Source organism: Lycium barbarum, chromosome 11 (genome assembly GCF_019175385.1).
Source record: "Lycium barbarum isolate Lr01 chromosome 11, ASM1917538v2, whole genome shotgun sequence".
NCBI lineage: Eukaryota > Viridiplantae > Streptophyta > Magnoliopsida > Solanales > Solanaceae > Lycium > Lycium barbarum.
In genome coordinates, this window is record NC_083347.1 from 26,921,163 (window position 1) to 26,941,475 (window position 20,313).

The window sequence follows — 20,313 nt, forward strand, 5'->3', positions numbered from 1 at the left end:
TCGTCTAATCGTCATATGCTCCAAAATCAATCACTTTAAGCACAGTTTTCCATCGTTTGTCATCATCGTACCTATACACATGAAATATAACGACATAAGTTCAAATACGACGATTGCATCATGAATTAAGCGATAAAAGTCATAAAAGTAGGATGTAAAATGACACAAAACATGATATTTGTGCCAAATATCACAAATTCACTGTATGAATGATTTACAGCCACATAAATTTTCAAGGGTTATTTTGAACCACAAGTTTCAAAAGTCTTCCCTCTTTCTTAAATGTCGTGCCCAGTCAAATGGATTCATATAAATTGAAACGGAGGAAGTAGCTGTTTATGTAAGTTCCCTAAAAACTTAACCAAATAGGCTATTAGTCTACAGCTTGCTAACTTGTGAATTCTTTAATTTCGTGGTCTAAATCATCCCACGACTACAGTCCTAAAATAAAATTCTTCAACTAATTTATTCCTCCTGAGAGGTGGGATAAGACGAGATACCATGGATTTAGATTTGATAAATTTATACTTTGTTTGATTGAAGATATAATTTTATCCCAAAATAAATTGATACATTCAACCAATCAAAGTAAAAAATTATACCTAAACTACCCCACCTGACCTCATGAACCAAACAACCCCTAAGTCATCTTTCTCCCTCCGTCCTTTTTATTTCAGGTCAAGAAATGTTCTCTTTCCAAGAAAAGAAAAAAGCCACACAAAATGGAATAATAACTTCAACTGGACCGTACTGTTTCTAGGACCGAGATCAGAAATTTTGAAAATTTACTTCCGTCTTTTTTCCATTTCAGCGGCTTCCTAAGTATAGCTTACCTGAGTAAACACCTCTACTTGTTTGTCTGAAAATGGAATATCATTTTTGCAATATCAAGTTCTCAAAATAGGGAGATAAGGGGTAAAAAGAAGAAAAAAAAGACAAGGATCATCAAACAGATTATGTATTTCTGCCACATATGGTCAAGGATTAAGAATTTTCGTTCACCAAACGAAAAACTCACCTCAAGATACGATTACATGCCTTCAAAGATTAGAGGTTTATCATGAACAGTATATCGCGTACTCTTTCCATCACAGCTTAAAACAAGGCCGTGTGGGAATGTCAATAGCTGTTAATATAAGCTTAAAAAAAACGCCTTATTCAAATAAACGGAAAGTATAGAACGTAGTGATTATCACTTTCCCCTTGCGCCAAAACTTCAACCCTAAGGTCTATGAAATATCTAGACATCAACAACCTCGATCAAGGTTGGCTCGTAATCATCAGGTGCCTCGTAGCCATGCAGATTCATAAAGGTTGCAGCCACGTTAGCAAGCCCACCAGTGGGGACATCTTTGCGGAATCTCACACCGGGTGCCAATCCAGGACCGCCAATTGCAATAGGAACCTATAGAAGATAAACAAGAATTATCGATTCAGAAATCATTCCACGAACCAAAGTAAGATTACTATTTTTTTATAATGTTAAAAAGTATTTGATAGACAAAAGCACTAAGTGCTGCCTAGGTTTACAAGTTGTGCAAGAGACTAAGCATGTCTACCACAGCATCTATATCACTTACAAAAGACTGCTTGCACCAAAAGGATAGGCCTATGTTTAAGGCTAAATATGTTTTCCTTTTTGCCTAGGAAAATCCAATGATATCTTTCTAACCAAACTCTCCACTAAATCACAGCTGGGATAGTGTTCCAAATGTCCCTCTCAGATTAGTAGTCGAAGTTCTCCTCATGAATGAACACGATCCCCAGATTTTCCAACCACTAGGACCCTTCTCCTTTCCCTCCCTGTACTAATTCTGACACCCTATTCTAAAGTATCTTGACCTGTACATTGAGGGTATTGAGGGTATCTAAGTAGCTTTTTTTAGAAATTGTATGCTTTTCCAGTTTTTTTCATATCAGAATGGTGGCAAAAAATGAAGTAACATAACCTAAAATTGATGAATTACTTACAGGTTCGCAAGTGTGAGAAGTGAGAATCTGAATGTTCCCATTCTTGTCAAGTGCCGGCTCTCCCTTCTTGTTTCTCTTAACCATATCTTCAGCATTTCCATGGTCAGCAGTAACTACATATATTCCACCCACTTGTTCAACAGCATCGAGGATCATCTGCAAGAAAGATAAGTCACAACCATTAGTGATGTCAATGACAGCTATCTAGATAAAATATCATGAAGATGCCATCATGGAGCCTGAAAATTATCATCCCCTTGACAGAAATCTGAAGTACCTTCAGAAATTATGGCAAGGATAGAATCTTAAAAATGTAATAGATGTTACTGAGTTTCAGCAGAGCGTCAATTTGATTAAAAAAACAATGAACATGACCAGAAATGCAGGCTTCAGCCTCAAGTTTCAGTAAACAAAGAGGGTGTTTGGCTGAGCTTATATAAGCTGGTCAAACTGGCTTATAAGACCCTTCTGACTTACTTACGCGTTTGTTAAACCCCTAAAAAGCTTATAAGTCAAAATAAGCCATAAGTCATAAGCCACAAGTTGGTCACCCCCAAATTATTTTTTTCAGCACTTTTAATTTGACCAAGTGTTTTTTTTTTTACTATTTTATCCCCCTTTTTTTTTTTCCTTTCAAAATATCATTTTCAAAACAAAGCCACTAACCTCCTCTCCATTCTACATCCGTCGTTCATCCTTTTTCTTGCAAAAATACTTTTAAATTTATAATTTTTTATTTTAAAAAAAATTAAGGGTATTTTGGTCAATTTATCAAAAGAGCAGCTTATCAGCATCTTTTTCCCAACACATCAGCTACTTATTATCAGTTTCAACACTTCCATCCAAACACGTAACAGCTTATTTTAACAAAATTAATCTGAACGCTTAAAAGTGCTAATCAGCTGATTATAAGCTATTTTTATAAACAGCTAATCCAAACAAGCAAAAGCTCCAAAACCAGATTAGGTCTATGCTCCAATGATCAAGGCATGAAGCATCTTCAAAAGACAGCATCATAGAAATTAATTCATCCAAATCTTGCAGCTCAACAGAAATGCAGTGGGCATCCAACCATTATGTTAGTAACATCAAAGCTTTTGCAAGAAAGATCAATAAAAGAAAATCACAGGAAAAGCTTATGACACTCGGAATAATAGATCCAATGAAGCACTATTACCTTGACACCTTCATCAGCAGCCTTGCAAGCTACAATTGTTGCTTCGATGTCACCAGTATGTCCCACCATATCACCATTAGGTATGTTCACACGTACCTAATAAATAATTCGGGAACCAGGGTAAGCTTGCTATTTAAAAAATAAGTCTCATCAAAAACATAAAAACACTCGCAAAGCAACAGGATAAATTACCTGATCAAATTTGCCGCTAAGGATGGCATCCCTAGTCCTTTCAGCAATCTCCAGCGCCTTCATCTTTGGCTTAACATTAAATGTGATCCCACTGTCACTTGGAATTTCCACATACTCTTCCAATTTCTCATTAAAATACCCCGAGCGGTTTCCATTCCAAAAGAAGGTGACATGACCAAATTTAACAGTCTCACTGTTGAAACAAGAATTGAAGTCATTAATACAAAGTTAAAAGAAAGTTTGAACTCTTGTATAGATGTTTCTTCTTGTAGAATATTTTAATATGTAGATTGGAATATTTATCTTCCGAATAAGCTTCTAATTTTCTCTTCTTTTTTTTTCCGAAAACTAGACTCTGGCTTTATGCTATTAATTAATAAAAGTAGCAGCAGCCTCTAGGGTAAATCAAACATTTTGAACGAATAATAGCAATTCCAATATTCTGCGAGGTATTACAAACAAAGGCACCAGAAGAAACATCACATCAACTCACCTGCAAGCAAAAGTCCGAACACCATTGCGCACTAGATACTCCCCAGATGTCCTGTCAATCTCTGGAGGAGAAACAAGGTATTTGCTTGGAAGCTTCAACTCACCATCATATTGGAGCATACCAGCATAATGGATTTTAGGGACTCGTACACGATCAAACTTATCAAAATCCTCGTATTCAAGGGCCTTGGCAAGCATGGTCATACGATCAGCTCTGAAGTTGAAAGTCACAACAGCATCACCGTCCAAAACAGGCCCAACAGCCTTTCCATTATCATCAACAATAACAAAAGGGGGTAAGTACTGATCACTGGCATTGGGTTCCTTCCTCAACGTCTTAATTGCTTCAACAGGATCCTTAAACTTGTGTGGAGCCTCACCAAGAACTTGTGCATCCCAACCTCTTTTTACGACTTCCCAGTCATTCTGCATCAAAGGGATGACTCATAATTAACCATAGGACATGAAGAATGAAATCCCAGGTAGTTTGAAGAATCAAGTCAACTTGATCAAATTGATATACAGAGTAGAAAGAAGCAACCAAAGGAACAAAACTCTGGAAAGATCAGAAGAACTGTTTATGTCACAAACAGCAGAACATGTCAATATCGAGGTAGTATGGTGGTCCGCAAATAGCATTTGCTTCTTGGAATTCTACTTCTCATTTTTTTCTTTTGATAAGCAACTGTTTTATTGGTGTCTGTTAAGAATATTAATTATGTCAATAAAGTGTAATTGAGGATAATACTATATGTATCACTTGGACCAGTTAGGAAGACCGTAAGTATATTAGAGGATTCTGTGATGTAAATTCTGACCTATCCTATTTTACAACATCCCTATTGTTTGGTGATCCAATGTTGAGCCTCCATTTTATGTTATCCACACTCTAGTTGTTTAGTCCTAGAGCTTACACGGGGTGTTTGAATGACCGACATCAGGTGAAGGAATGGGTTGTAGTCTCTTTAGTTGGACTTGGACAACCCTCACTTCATAAACCAGCTTTTGGAATTTGAGTTAGCCCCAATTTCCTTTAGGAGAACAGCTGACAACAGACATGAAATGTTGATATTGAAAAGAGTAAAGCTAAAAGCTTGGAGAGTGATGAATGGAAGTCTTCTTGAACCAAAAGATTAAGACAGCAGACAGTTATAAGAGGCAGCAGACAGCGTCAACATAACCTTTATCCAATTATCGTATTCCACTTGTTTTTATCAAGCCAATTGTCTTATTCAACATCAAAACTATACCTAGCCACGTCGAAGAAAATAAAATTCGATGAAGTTCTATCAAGTTTCGTGAATGGATTACCAAAATGAAGGCTGCTCCAAGCTCTACATGGGGCTTTAGAAGCTTCGAACAGTATTAGGAGTAGGAGCCGACAATATCGAAAAGAAAATCTAATATGAAGATATTTAAAAGCCACAATTTTACCTCATAACGATCCATGGTAACATACATGCGACCTCCACCAGATGCAACCCGGGCGTCAACACCTTGTTCACGTAATTTTGCAAGATCATTCTCAAGGGTCTCCATGAAGCCCACACTAGAACCATCCAGAACATCACGCCCGTCAGTAAGGCAATGGACACGAATTCTTTTGGCACCATGCTCAGCAGCACCTTTCAGCAACAACTGCAACCAAAAGCAATTTGATTAATAAGAGTTAAGGGCAAACTGGACTTTCTATTGCTTTTTGAAATGAGTGAAAACAATTGGTATCTGCAATATGTAATCAATCATCACAGTATTGTTTAAAAACTGACAGGCGTACCTGCACTTGGTCAAGCCTGGAGTGGACACCCCCATCACTCAGGAGACCAATGAGGTGTAGAGTTCCTTTCTCAAAACATTCTTTAACATACTTGAAACCTTCTCCTTCATAGATTTTCCCAGAGGCAAGGGCTAGGTCAACAAGCTTTGCACTGCAAGGAAATACATTAGAGACAATAATAAGCAACTATCTACATTAAACAAAACACAAACCCAAGGAAAACAGCTCCCCTAACCCAGTGATTGCATAAAACATTCTGGAATCAGGCAAAAAAAAAAAAGGAACCAAGTCCAATCACGATTGGCGCTAGAAATAGGAAGTCTCAAAAATATTCTGTTTGTACTCCGATGCGGGTGGCAGTGCGGAGGTATAGCAACAGTGGAGCCAATAAAGGAGTGAAAACAATTAATCCACAAAGGAGAGAAAGCAATTAATCCAGAGACTGGCGAACGCTCTTTCATTGCTGTTTATTTCATTTTATTTTCTTTTTCTCTGGTTTGATTAGCAAGAGTTAAGACGTGAGGGATCAAGCAAGATTCGGGTCCCAATACCAATCAGGAAACACCATTCAGTTCCAAAGTAATGATTCCTTATCTTGTTAACATATTTCGTACAAATTAAGTATCTCTTTTTTTCCTAACAATTTAGTTGAAAGCACGGACATGTAAACTTTGCTGCATGAATCATATTACACTAAAGAACAAATTGAACAGATAAAGATCAAAATATAAAACTTTAAACTTAACAACAGACAAGATCAAACAAAAGAATAAGTAAAGGATTTGTATTTCATCTATATATCTGTTAAATATAGAAGAAAAAAGCTCACCCTTGAGCAAAGATCCTTCCAGCACCAAGAGCATTGTGACCAACTTCACTGTTACCCATATCATCCTCTGTGGGTAGCCCCACAGCATTCCCATGTGCCTTAATCAATCTCCACTTTTCAGGAGCACCCTATAAATTTACAAAGACCCATATAAACAAAACAAATCATAAATCCATAAAGATGGAATCTTTAACCAAACAAACAAACAAACAAAAAATCCATAAATCAAGAATCCTTAACCAAACAAATATCTGTTGTTTCTCATCCTTTTTACCACTTTCAGGAGCACCCCAAAAATTATTTTTGTTTTAACAAAGACCCATAAAGATAAAACAAATAAAAAAAATCCATAAAGCAAGAATCTTTAACCTCTTTGAGGGAGTCCATAACAGGAGTATCAGCAACAGCAATAGCATTATATTGATTAGGTTTAGCTTCACCCCAACCATCTAAAACAATCACAGCAACTGTCTTTCCTTTAGGTAACTTTGGGTGGTCCTTCAATTTCCATGCATCTCCTGAACTACCCATATTCTCAGATCTTAACAATTTCTTCACCCAAAAAAAAAATATATTAGATCTACAAGGTCATATAACAAGAAATTAATATAGATTTATGTACAAGAGAAAAATAAAGAGGAACTACCTTAATCGGTGTAGAAGAGAAGAGAGAGCAAAAAGGTTGGGATGTGTAGTGGAGAAAACAATGAAGGAGTGAATCCCAGGGGTCTTTATTGGAAATTTGGAATGCTGGGCTAGAAAACCGGTAGCCTACACTTGTTGTTATTAGAATATATTCGCTTATAATAAAAGAAGAATATCGTAGAAATTTCAAGATTACGAAATGCTTATTTCCGCCAAACCATTGAAATCAATCTTAATAGTTAAAGATTAAAGTGAAAAATCATTTAATTACAATTAAGTGATAGATGCATAATTTTGAAATACATATTGTGTATTGATTTGATGTAAATATTCAATATAATTGATTTTTAAGTAGAGATGGATTATAGATACGGATTCAATTGAACTCATAACTTTCGACGCGAAACATAAAATTTATATGTAAATATTAATAAAAAATAATAAATGCTAAGCATGAACTCATATGTTTAAAAGTATAATGTATTCAATAAATTAAGTCTTGGATTTGCATCTGTTTTTAGTTTCAAATAATATAATCGAATTTAAAAAAAAAAAAAAAAAAGGAAAACTCGGGAAAAGTGAGATGAGTTAGGCATTTAACGTGTAGTGGCACGTGAGAATCTTGAGTGGGAACCTAGTTTTTTCCGTTTATACAATTTTTATTGTTTGTGTGACAAGTAAGGAGAGAGATCTAAAGACGCATGACTTGTGCTGTTGAGCACCAATAGTACAAAAAAAAAAGCAGACAAAACAAGTACGTACTTAAAACTTTTTAAGTTTTTTTTTTTAATTTAAAGAAAGAAAAGAATATTTCGGTTGAAGAAGGGAAAAGAAAAACGAAAGAAAAAGAAAAAGTTAAGCGGTGAATAGCAACGCATCACGCTGTTTTTTCTTTTTTAATTAAAATCTGAATTATTGTTTTGAGTCAAAGGAAAAGAAAAAGGGTTAGGGGTGAATTAGCGATGCATCACCTTGTTTTTGAATAAAATAATTATTAGAAAATGAATTACTGTTTTGACTCAAAAGCGTGAATTGTGATGAATTACAGTTTTTTCTTTTTTGGAGAAATTTATTAAACAACAAAATGTTGGTTATGTTCTTTCCTTTTTTTTTTTGGTTAATAAATAAAGACAGGGATATGCTAATATGCCAAATTAGTTATGCTTGATTATCAAGAAAGTGACGTCTTGGTAGGCGGCTCACGTTCGGGCCGTGGCATGGTCCAAACGCTTCCTTGGGCCTTCCTTTGGGTCCGGACTAATAGCTGATGAGATATACAAAGCTTAATCGGAGTTCATAAACAAAAAATTGCACAGATTGCCCTTCCTTTGAGGTGGTCTTTACGTATTGCCTCTCATATTTGTAATCTTTAAGTTTTACCCCTCGCTTGGAAAAACGATTACTGAGGTTCTGAATTCGAACCCCCCGCTCAAGCATCAAATTAAAAAATATTTTCGCAATGCAATGTTTGAACGCGTGTCTGCCTGTACCGGCATAACCTTGTTAAAAAATAACTAAAGTTATGCCGGTACCGGCATAATTATGCCTTATGGGTAGACTTTTAGTTATGTCTTTAACTAAAAGTCTGCCCCATAAGGCATAATTTTTCCTTAAGGCATAGTTTAGTTATACTTTATGGGGCAGACTTTTAATTAAGACATGACTAAAAGTATGTCCTATAAGGCATAACATTTCCTTAAGAAATAGTTTTTGCGTTATAAGGCAAACTTTTAGTTATGCCTTAAGGAAAAGTTCCGCCTTATGGGGCATACTTTTAATTATGCCTTATGGGGCAGACTTTTAGTTTAAGGCATAACTAAAAGTATGCTCCTAAGGCGGAACTTTTCCTTAAAGCATAAATTTTGACTTATAAGGCGGAACTTATAGTTATTCACTTTAGTTATTTTTCAATAAGGTTATGCCTGTATAGGCAAACACACGTCCAAGCCTTGCTTTTGCCTTGCATTGCGAAGATATTTTTTAATCTTATGCATGAGCGGGAATTCGAACCCAGAATCTCATGATTTCTATACGAAACTTAGCATTGCAACGCGAAGGGCAAAAATTAAAAACCAACAATTTGAGGGGCACCCATCCCAAAGGAAGGGCAATCCTGCGAATTGCCCGTTCATAAATTCATGGAGTCGTACAAATTTAGGCACTTCAAAATCACTTTTAAGACTGGCGAGTCTGAAGTTCAAAAAATCTTCAAGCGAATGAGTTTGAAGTTCCCTTCTATTAAAAAATCATTTCATCCTTACAAAATAGGCTAACACGCACCTAAATAGTGTAGGGCAACAACGCACGTGCGGGGGAAGAGGGGGACGGGAATTCACTTCGAACAAGATTAAGGGCTATTAGGTCGCCTCATAAAGAATCAGTGTGAGAGAATGACTCTTCAACAAGTTTAGGGGCAACTCATGTAGTGACTTTTTGGACAAGTTTAGGGGCAACTCATGTATTTTCTATTTTTGTTTTCCCATTTTGTATTTGTCATTTTCCCCATATCTTGCATGATTTTCTTGGTAAATCCTGTCTCAACGCCATCCACACTCCAATAACGCATATTAACTGATTAAAAATCTCAATTTGGGGTAAGAATGTGAACTCTTTTGAGAAAGATCAATAATATACAAAATTCGTTCACATGGAAAAACTGTAGAGAATGTTATCTGTGGAATATATGCGAAATATTCTGTGATTTATTTTTATAAGTAAATATCGATATCATTCTGATGAAGTTCCACGATGCAGTTTTTATAACCGGCAAGTTTTGGCAAAATGATCACATCCTTCGTAGACTTCCAAACCTGGCTGACCAAGATCTTCCTGTTTAAAGCAAGCACATCGTTTGCTCATTTTTCCAGTCAACGCTATCTCCGTAGGTCGTTGAACTAATCTCGGATATCCATCATCACACCAAACCTGAGAAAGGAAATACAGTTGAAACTACTTATTAAACTTATCAAGAGTGTAGAGTCGTGAAATGATATTTCTGCCACTCCAGCAATACCTAAAAGAGAAGTTGCATTCTGTACAGAAATCAAGAACCTGCCTGTCTAATTGTGTGGCCATTTATCTAGAATGACAGAGAAATTATTTGAAAATTCATTTTGCACCAGAAACACATGAACCAATGAGTTGGAAATCCAGAAGAAGACCAAGGAACGTGTTTAATGACAATCATATCACAACAATCACTGATTCCTTGGAGAAACACATCAAGAAGATATATTTCCCTCCTACTTCGAAGTTTGAACCAAAAAATATCACAGGCCACGTTACTTTCTATGTTTAGTTTCTCCGCCATTTATCAGACAGTGCTGTTAGCAGTCTTTCCTCTACATGCAGCTATAACCGGATCTTTTATTTTGTTCTCTAAAAATATTGTTTCCTTTTACCCTTGGTTGGAAATAAGAGATGAGCACAAGAGAGAGTTGACAGTTTCCCTTCCCTTGTTTGGTTTGTTAGGAAAGAATGGGAGGAACCAACAAAACATGCAGACGAAAACATCTCCTATCACATCAAATTTTGTATTCCACAGAGAAAAAATAGGAGAGAACAGATTAATAAAGATGTCATTAGAAAAAACAAACTGTTATATTGGCCTCAACCAAAATTTTCAGTTTCATTTGGGCTCCAACCAAGGGATAATGATTTTCTTCAAAAATTTTCCTGTTTAAGCAAACAGGGAAGCCAAAGCATCTCTCATCTTTTTCAATCTTCCCAAACTGCAGTACCTAGTTCTTAAAAGGAAAATCCTTGAGGTATGGAGTTTGGAACATTGAAGAAAGAATTGTACCTCTGAACCCTCATCCTGACTCCACCTTGAATTACAGCTAGGTAGTTTCGCCTCTTCATTCTTCTGTTTTTCCATCAGCTGAGCACCTCTGGCTGCCTTTGCTTCAACCCCTTTTAAGTACTTTGTGGGATTGCCTTCGCTATCATAATAGCGACCCACAAGCTTACCAACAAATCTGCCAGATAGAAAGTAAGTTAGAGAACCGTTCAGTTCTTCAATCTTAAACTTCCTACCTATGTTAGTCACAATAGGGAAACGGAAAACAACCAGAGGGATGACTTCTTAAACCAAATTCTTTGTTATTGCTTTGTAGCTGCCAAGAAATGAAATACGTGCCAGGCAGGATTTTATTTATTTTATTTTATTGATAACTATGCGCCAGTATATAAACAGTAGCATTCTAGATGTTAAGTCCATGGTTATAACAATATTATTTGCTTCACCAGAAACAAAACCATCTCAGGCAAAGGTCATTTTTAGCTTAATCTTCCTTGTTCTTCATGTTGATTTTACTTTCGGACTATTTACCCTTCAGAAACTTTACACACAATATACTGAAGAAACCAGTTCATCGGACACATCTCACACTTACAAACTAAACAGTCATTTTTCGATAAGGTAAAAGTTAAACTAAGCAGTCATAAGTCGCAGTATTTTCTTTGTTGGGCTAATCCTATAAACTTTAGGGCCCTAGAAATGAATTTTATCCTGCAATCGTGCCTCATACATGTAAATTCTTTTTTAGCTTCAGTTGGAGTAGCTGAGACATAATTTCATTATATCTTTTGCAAAAAAGATATCTTTTTTTTTTGATGTAGTTGTTATATTGAAAAGCATCAAGCAGATGCAAAAAGCTTTACAAAGAAAAGGTTAGAAACTCCAGACACTGCAAAAAAGGTATTGAGAGATGGTGTTAGGACCTAGGAAAGACCAATTCGTCAATTACGAATCTGTTAAAATCTAGAAGGCAAGGGAGTTTAAAATTTGCCAATCTTGTGGCAAAATAAAATGTCTTTAGTGGGAAGAAACAAAAAGAAATATCTTGAGTGACAATATAAGGCTCCAGGCTGCATCCATATTCTTGGCCAACTGCAAAGGTCATAAGTGGCAATCACAGGAGATAATACCATTAAGGGTCCATGTTAATTCATGCAAGGTATATTAGTTAAGATTAATTAATTAACCAAATTGAAATGAACTATTCATATGAACTTTTGGCATACAAATGACAAGGTTAGAATGGTTCTTGTACTATATTCTGGCAAGTTACCTGGATAAGAGTTAGGTACCCCTTTTAATCTCAAAATAGTCGCCAGGAAAAATAGATGTATTTTTTCTTTAGTGATAACATATTCAGGTTAACCATTCATAATGTAGTGTTTCCCAAGGATAAATGAATAGTCAGCAGTAAATAGCCTGTGTATTTCAATTGCATCTTGCTACCCGTCTCTGCAACATTTTCTATATTGGATGCTTGCACCTTATCAAAAACCATTCATAATGTAACAGCTTCTGTTTCACTTCTCAAACAAATAATGCAGCAACCTGTGTGCTCCTTATCATGAGCTCTCAACCTATTGAATTTTGATTGTTCCACCAATAATCTAGAGAGATATTAGAAAATTTAAACAGAAAAAAAAGAGGGGGGGAGTTCGGTGCATATAGCATCCCCGTTAGCAGGGTCTGGGAAGGGCCGCGCCCAAACGGTGTGTGATGTAGACAACATACCCTAATACAAGCATTAGTGGCTGCTTCCACGGCTCGAATCCGTGACCTATAAGTCACATGGAAGAGTTGAACAAAACACTAGATGAATTGTTTCACGATCTATCAGATTCTTTTTTTTTTTTTTTGGCAAACACTAACATTAGGATATGAGAACTAGGTGACTTCGACTTTTTATCATGAAATCGTCTTCTCTTACTTAGACCAATGTTACCATCACATTCTTTTCCATTTGCAATTCGATATTTGGAAAGCAAAAGCTCCACCTAAGGTTGATATTTTTAAAAGGTCTTGGTTCCCAAATAGACTGAACACAAGACATGATATAAAAACAGAGAAGAAAGCAGACATCTTTTCCAATATTTCTTAAGAAGTATGAAGAAAGTGGTAATAGCAATAATCATTTTTCTGATATGCTACAGGGCTAAACTAGAACATGTGGCCAGGAAAAATTGCAAGAGCATGGCAACTGTGGACATCCAACAATAAAGTAACAGTTCCTTTGAGGTACTCATAGTCGACGTGGTACTTCTTTCGTTCTTTTAGAGCTCATTACTTCTAAATTCTTGTGTTGCAATGCATTGACTTCTTGCTCTCTCTCTCCTAGCTTTCGGGTATCTGGTTAGCTTTCTAACATCTTTAAATTGGGTATCTCTTCAAAAATGAAATTTAAGATTTTTCCTAAGAAATGTCACTAATCAACTGTGACTTTCTATGTCACTCCCTTTTTTTTTTTTTTTTTGTGATAACCGTGAAGTGCCCGAGTGCCAGTCGAGCAAAGTTGGAAACTTGGTGGATAATGGGCCTGCCCTTCAACCATTCTCCACTTATATACTAGCCTTTTTTCTGCTCCAGCATTTGAACCCATGACGTGCACCTAACCTACATAACACGTACTATGCCATTACCAACCAAAACCCTTGGAGCTTTCTAGTTCTACTCATCTATGCTTTTGTTCCTCTTCCCAACAGAGAGATACGCACAAACATACAACCACCTGCCTAGTCATGTCTATATAATTCTCCATTAGGAAGAATCTACTCCTTGACGTTTTGCAGAAATATCTATGGAAATAAATAATAAATCTGAGTTTTGAATAAGAAAGTGAAGACATTGCTGATAACTTCTCTCCCAAGAAAAATCCAAAATCCACCGTTCACATTCCACACTACCCATTCAAGATTAATAAGTTCACAAGATGAATTACTCACGTGTACGTTCTGAAGTAGAAGCCTCTCCAGTCAACAATACTTTTAACCTATAAAAGTGAGATATAGAGAATAAGTTATTCCCCGTCAAGAAAAAATTGTTAGATACAGCTGTAAAAGATATTTCTGCAGACTGATATGATTTACAACTTAATTCTCTATGAGATAATACGTAGTGCCACGGGCAGACATGGTCGGTAGGACGGAAAGTATAATGGAAGAAGATACACATAAGCAAAGAGAGAAACATCTAAGGATATGAACCTTGCAAATAACCTGAAGGAAATTTGTAAATTACTAGCATTGTAAACTTTATTGCAGATGGAAAACCATATGCCATCCAGGAACAGTGTGGATCATCAAAAAGATTGCACCAGATATATTAAGAGTAAGACAGACCAAGAACATAACATGTCCAAAACAAGAAGCAGTCTCTGAATGACTAACAGAATCATATTACCTCGGCGCTAGATAAATCGCGCAGTGAGTCAGTGAGTCCATCTCCTGCATTAACATAGGGTAAAACAACTTAATTTTATTCGAAAAACAACTTAGTTTTAGAAGCCACAAATCGTCAAGACAAAACCAAAACAGAAAAATCATACTTCATTTATATCATGGAAATAGAGAGGCAACCAAGAAGTTTAAATATTGCAAGTGCTGCATTTTATTTTATTTTTGATATGGTAAAAGTATCGTAAGTGCTGCATTTTGTCATTGTTTAGTCCTATTACACTTTAGAGGCTATCTAGCAGCAAGAAAAAAAGAATTCTGTTTAAGTGGTCAAATTTGTAACGGGTTATTGTTTTTGTCCAGAAAGGAATTCAATCAATCACAACTGGGATTGTCTAAAAAAAAGCGGCATTTGCGCTTCAATCGTTTCAAACATCACAATTCATAGTTCTCACTTCTCAAATTTTTTTCTTAATAGCGATTATCATGGGAAATAGAAAGATTTCTACAAATAGGCACATTTTTAAATTATATACTGTTTGAGCTTGACTGAGTTTTTTTTTTTCTTTTTTTTTCTTTTTTCCCAGATTAGTTGCACTTGACTAAACCTAAAGAATGTGATCCTTATTTTTAAGCGGGGACAGTAGGTATTCCTTTCCATTCTACAACCATAACCAATATGTCAATTGTAAGCAAATTGGAGAACACAACTTTCAATATCTAGCCTCTTTCAGTTCAGATATATGGACAATCAGCAACAGAGGGCATGCCATAAAGCTCCTCAATACTCTGCTTCCATTCTGCATTCACCTTCTAGCTGAAGCTTTCTTTTACCTGTTTTAGTATGTAAATACGTTTGGCTATTACATGTCCAAAATACCTCTTGGTCCTTAGAAGTTGATGACACCAATCATTAAACTGAAGGTAGGAACTTGACTAATTAACTTTGATCTCACTTCTCAATATTGTCAAAATTCAAAATAACCCAAGGGAGAATTGATATGTGAGATGTGACAAATTTCGTGCTAGTTTCCTCCTCTTGCATAGTAAGATTTCCTTTAAGATTTGAACCTTCTTTTTCACTCTAAGCACCTTAGTACAAGCAACCTGTTCCCACAACATAAAAAGGAACACTATATGATCCAAGCCACAAAGATAGAAAATGAATTTTGATCAGATTCTTATAATCACCATATCTCACTAACCTTTCAAAGAAAAAACTAAAAAGTACTACAAGAAAAAGAAACAAGACTGATAACAGCTGACACCTATAACATTGTTGCCACCTTGCAGATGCAACTGGTGCTTAACCAAAGAAAGGTTGATTTATTAAGTTGGTTTTGCTTCCATCGGGAACTCTTATTCACACTATTCACAGTCATACTGTTCTATGCAGTAGACAAAGTTATAATGATCTCAATGCACTATATAGTAGATCTACCATACTACCAAATAGAAACAAAAGTAAAAGATTCTTACCTGTAAAGTTTCCTGAAACAAATGCACGCGAAGCATCTCTGAAATTTGAAAATTGTAGAAACAACATATGTTAGTTGGAAAACGCTAACCAATTGAAAATACTCCTACAAGATTGCCTTATACGACACAGAACCAGCAGAAGTTTATAACTTTTTCCTTCATCAGAAAATAAAAAGTTCCCACATAACTTTTTTTTTTTTTAAAAAAAAAAAAAAAGAGAATAACCAATCTTATGACACAAAAGAACCTTCAACAGATATTACAAATTATGAAGCATAAATACAACAAATGCAAAAGCATTGGAAGAAGAACAAACCTTCCAGCAAAATGATTGTAACCCCCTCCTACTCCATAGTGACTCTTTCCTTTGCTCACATCAAATACTGACCTATTAATATCACCAACCAAAAGCAAGAATATCACTAAGATATTCAAAAAAATGCAATCTTTAAAAAAAAAACAGTATAATAGCAAGATTTGACAAGTACCCAATAATACCAAGAAAGATGGGCAGGTTTGGATCAGATCCATTGTACAGAGCAAGTTCTTCAACAGTGAAAAGTCTAGGAGAATTCTATCCCCCACACACAAAAAAAGTAATCTTGAGATTCAGATACAAATATATCAATACAAGAAAGAATAGTGATATGGGGTTAAAACAAACATACTTGTGAAGTAGAGTAGTGTGATTTGAGAGGGAAATTCTTGAAAAGGAACAAAGAGAAAAGAACCACTATAAGTGGAATCCCTAAAAATGGAGACCAACGCATTTTTTCAACCATAGAATTGTATATTCTTTACTCTTTCATTAGCCTTTCTTCTTGAATTGTGTCTTTGAAAATTACTCCATTATTTATAGTTGATGAGAACTCAAAAAAGAAAAATTGAAAAAGGAACTGAAAATTATACACTTGACTTTTCAGCCTACTGTGGAGAATAAATAGTTGACTTTCCCAACTGGATGAGCTGAACTTTGGAACACTAATTTTTATTTTTATTTTTTTAACATCAAACACTAAACATAGTACTCGTTCCAAATTAGTTATTTTAGCTTTTCGAGGGTGAAACTATGAGCCCGTTTGGATTGGCTTACAGCTTAAAGCTGTTTGTAGCTTATAAGCTGAAAAAAATAAGTTGGGGTAGTCCAACTTATTTTTTTTGGCTTATAAGCTGTTTTCAGCTTATAAGCTGCTTTAGATAAACTAAGTCAAATGGGTCCAATTATTTTTTTGAGCTTATTTTAAGCATAAAATGACTTTAAGCTGGCCAGCCAAACACTCAAAAAAGCTGAAAACAGCTTATAAGCTAACTTATAAGCCAATCCAAACGGGCTCTATATGATTTTTACCAACAATTTCAAGTTATGTATTTCTTTTATCGAATGGCATAAGAAAAGTTTTAATTTATAGTATTTTTTATGTAATTTTTTAATATCTTAATTTTTTATTGTAAAAATTGAATTGATCAAATACGTTTTAACTTTGAAATTTAGTTAATTTGACTCTCGAGTATTGAAACATGACAATTAATTTGCACAGATTGAGTAGTACTAAAATAGTTCCTCCTCTGTGAGAGACTAAATTTTAGAATGAATATTTTCTAGTTCAAAAAAAAAAAAAAAAAAAAAAACCTTGTAATCTTTATTTGGACGTGAGTTTGTCATATTTTCTATATTTGACAATTTTATGCGTTCGTCTTAGATGACTTTAAAAATAAAACGTCGGAAAATATTGAATTTCCAAGCAATCTTATATTACCTTACTTGTATTAAGATTGAATTGGATTTCACAAAGATGGTGCTCCTTTTTATTTGTTTTTAAATTTCTTCTATCTTCAAATTGTTATATTTTGAGGAGAACAATCTCATTGATTCATTTTGAAAAAAGGCGCAGGAACAAATTTGTAGCAGAGCAATATACTTCAGCCATCTCATACATGACCCTTTATCATTTTTAGCCACTTTAATAAGGAATAACATATTTCTATATTTAGTAACAATTTAATTTTAAAATGTCTATTTTACCCTTAATGAGATGATTTGCAGTCACATAAATATTTTTAGCTTATTTTATAATACAAATTTCAAAACTCATTCTTTCTTAAACTATATGTCAAATCAAACATCATCACACGAATTGAGATGGAGAAATACATATTACAAGGTGGGAGATAAATGACTTGTCGTGCGATGGATATGAACTTAGCTAAAAATAACATCATATATACAATAATTTCAAATTCATTAATTAATCAAATGATATACTGTAAAGCACAGAAGGTTGAAGTTGTTTAGTTACATTAAAGAATCTTAGAACATTTATCCATTGCTCCCACTTCTTTAGCCGATGAACAGCTATGGTATCTGAAATAAGCTCATGTGAACATCTTCCATTAGTTCCTGGATAATCATACATTCTGGGCTTGTTTGTAAACCTATTTTTTGCTTTATTCCCCAAATTTAGCCATTGACCAACCAACTTATCTTCGGGTCCATAAGTATTATTCACGGGAATGTTTGATTTTCCTATCCATTCCACCAAATCCCATGATAAAACGAACCCCATTCCGGACATGTAGTGCACAAAAGGGTTCATGCTAGGACAAGGTATAACAAAACCATAATATAGATCAATTCTGGGTAGTGGTTGGAGTGATGATGCTAATGGTGCAAGCCTCAAATAAACATCATCATCAGCCTTCATGACATAGTCATAATGAGTGGGAAGGATTTGAGAAAGGCTAGAAAAGTAAGTATAAGTTTTGCCGCTATTCATGTTCTCTGAGCAGTTGAGGACAATAATGTCATTAAAACGCATAATTTCTAAGGCGATGAAAGTTCGTTGTTCTGAACTAGTGATGTTGCAGAAAATGAACTTTACATCGATACGAGCTATAGGGGTGGATTGAATTCCATATACAAGACGAAGGAAATGTCGTCTGTCAAAATTTCCTGGTCGTGTAAAGATTCCTATTAAGAGGGTGAATTGTGCATTCATCTGGGTCGGTCTTTGCAGTAAAATGGTGTTGTTTAAAGAAGTTGTTAACGAAAAGTTTAGACGAATATTAAATGATATAAAGAAGATGAAGAGGAGTACAACAAAAAAAGATAAAGAAGTCAGAAGCAGCTTCCTCCCTAACATCCTAATTTAGAAATGCTTTAAAAGGTATATCATTAAAGATTTACACAAAAGGAGCCAAGTTTGAATACCTAGAAAACAGATATTGTGCTAAGTTTCTTAAGCAGATGCATCATTTAAAAGGAAAAGGCCTTATCCTTATATGGCATGATTAATGGTACGAAGAAAGTAAAAAAATTGTGATCTTGTCATGCTTTGTGTGCAAGGAGTAACTAATCTTGTGAAGAATATGTGATGAGGTGCTTAGAATGTGACAATTTGAAACAAGTTTGTTTAGATATTATTGAAACTTTGATTTCGCTTAAAATTATGAGAACCCAAAAGCCATGTTACCAAAATTGTATTCTTGTAACACGGTGCTTCATAGTTAATGACATAATTCGACTATCTCATCTGTTTATGTAACATGTAAATGAGTATAAATTTTGAAAATATACTATGGCTATATATTCAGTATTCTGAAAGTCTCAAACATTTAGATGAAAAGAAACACTACAGAATTACGTTAAGTAAATCAAGATACTAAAATTGTAGTATCAATAATTAACTTATTTTCAATCTATTAGGAAAATGAGTCATACGGAGGGACAAAAAATGAATACCAATAAGTAATTCTTGATTGGGAAATTTACATGAATGGACCTTTGGCCAACTACTTTGCCAACATGATCAAAATATAAACTATCTATACATTATTAGTGTTGTGTATATGTGTGTATATTATATGTATAGTGTATATATCTTATATGTATAGTATATTTAGTATAAAGTATACACTATCTATACACTCTGTACATATTTGTATATTAGATGGTTGAACGGTACTTGACTGTAATTTTTCCTTCTTGATTCATATAGCTTGTTTGGTCAAGTTTCTAAAATCAACTTATTTCAAAAAGTGTTTTTCAACAAAGTACTTTCAGTGAGAAGCAACTTGTGTTTGACTAGTTAATTTAAAAAACACTTTCAAGCAGTAATTAGTGTTTGACCAAGCTTTTAAAAAGTGTTTTAAAGTGTATTTTGTCTCAAAAGTGTTTTTCAAAAAGTATTTTTAGTAGGCGTTTAGACATGCGATTTCATCTCATGAGATGAAATCAACGTTTGGACATGTGATTTCATCACAAATCATCCAAAAATGCATGATTTGGGATTCCAAATCATTATTTCAAAAAATTTAAATGTAAAAGTTGACCCATAAGTTTATATTTTGTAAAAATAGATCTATAAGTTGGTATATATATTTACCAATCATGTTTATCAACCATTTATATCAAATATTTAAAGATCTACAAGTCGGTAGTATATTTATAACAAATTTACTCTTAGCAAACATGAGGCAGGATTATCTAAAGGAAAAAGGGTTAAATTTACCCTCAAAGTATGGTTTATAGTTTAAATTTGCCCGCCGTCAAAGTTTAGGATCAAA

General features: G+C 34.7%; 3 protein-coding genes across 4 annotated transcripts; all 3 read right to left on the reverse strand.

Annotated features, from left to right (window-relative positions):
• Positions 1–942: 942 nt before the first annotated feature.
• Positions 943–7,242, reverse strand: LOC132620330 (2,3-bisphosphoglycerate-independent phosphoglycerate mutase). 2 transcript variants are annotated; one of them, XM_060334998.1, is made up of 10 exons: positions 7,085–7,242; positions 6,808–6,990; positions 6,439–6,566; positions 5,610–5,760; positions 5,267–5,470; positions 3,834–4,258; positions 3,341–3,533; positions 3,149–3,244; positions 1,972–2,127; positions 943–1,405 (listed from the first exon to the last, which is right to left on the reverse strand). In XM_060334998.1, exons 2-10 carry the CDS (start codon positions 6,967–6,969, stop codon positions 1,241–1,243), a joined length of 1,680 nt encoding a protein of 559 aa, XP_060190981.1. In that variant the 5' UTR covers positions 6,970–6,990; positions 7,085–7,242; the 3' UTR covers positions 943–1,240. The 2 variants fall into 2 exon arrangements, with proteins under 2 accessions (XP_060190981.1, XP_060190982.1); XM_060334999.1 differs by having other exon boundaries at positions 6,808–6,979; positions 7,085–7,211.
• Positions 7,243–9,671: 2,429 nt separating this feature from the next.
• On the reverse strand, positions 9,672–16,684 carry LOC132616950 (membrane-associated progesterone-binding protein 4). Its single transcript, XM_060331743.1, has 8 exons — positions 16,419–16,684; positions 16,239–16,324; positions 16,067–16,138; positions 15,751–15,788; positions 14,279–14,322; positions 13,822–13,868; positions 10,886–11,060; positions 9,672–10,008 (listed from the first exon to the last, which is right to left on the reverse strand). Exons 1-8 carry the CDS (start codon positions 16,530–16,532, stop codon positions 9,841–9,843), a joined length of 744 nt encoding a protein of 247 aa, XP_060187726.1. The 5' UTR covers positions 16,533–16,684; the 3' UTR covers positions 9,672–9,840.
• Positions 16,685–17,843: 1,159 nt separating this feature from the next.
• LOC132618379 (beta-1,3-galactosyltransferase pvg3-like) lies at positions 17,844–18,983 on the reverse strand. The gene has a single exon (XM_060333437.1). It carries the CDS (start codon positions 18,888–18,890, stop codon positions 17,997–17,999), a length of 894 nt encoding a protein of 297 aa, XP_060189420.1. The 5' UTR covers positions 18,891–18,983; the 3' UTR covers positions 17,844–17,996.
• Positions 18,984–20,313: the final 1,330 nt, after the last annotated feature.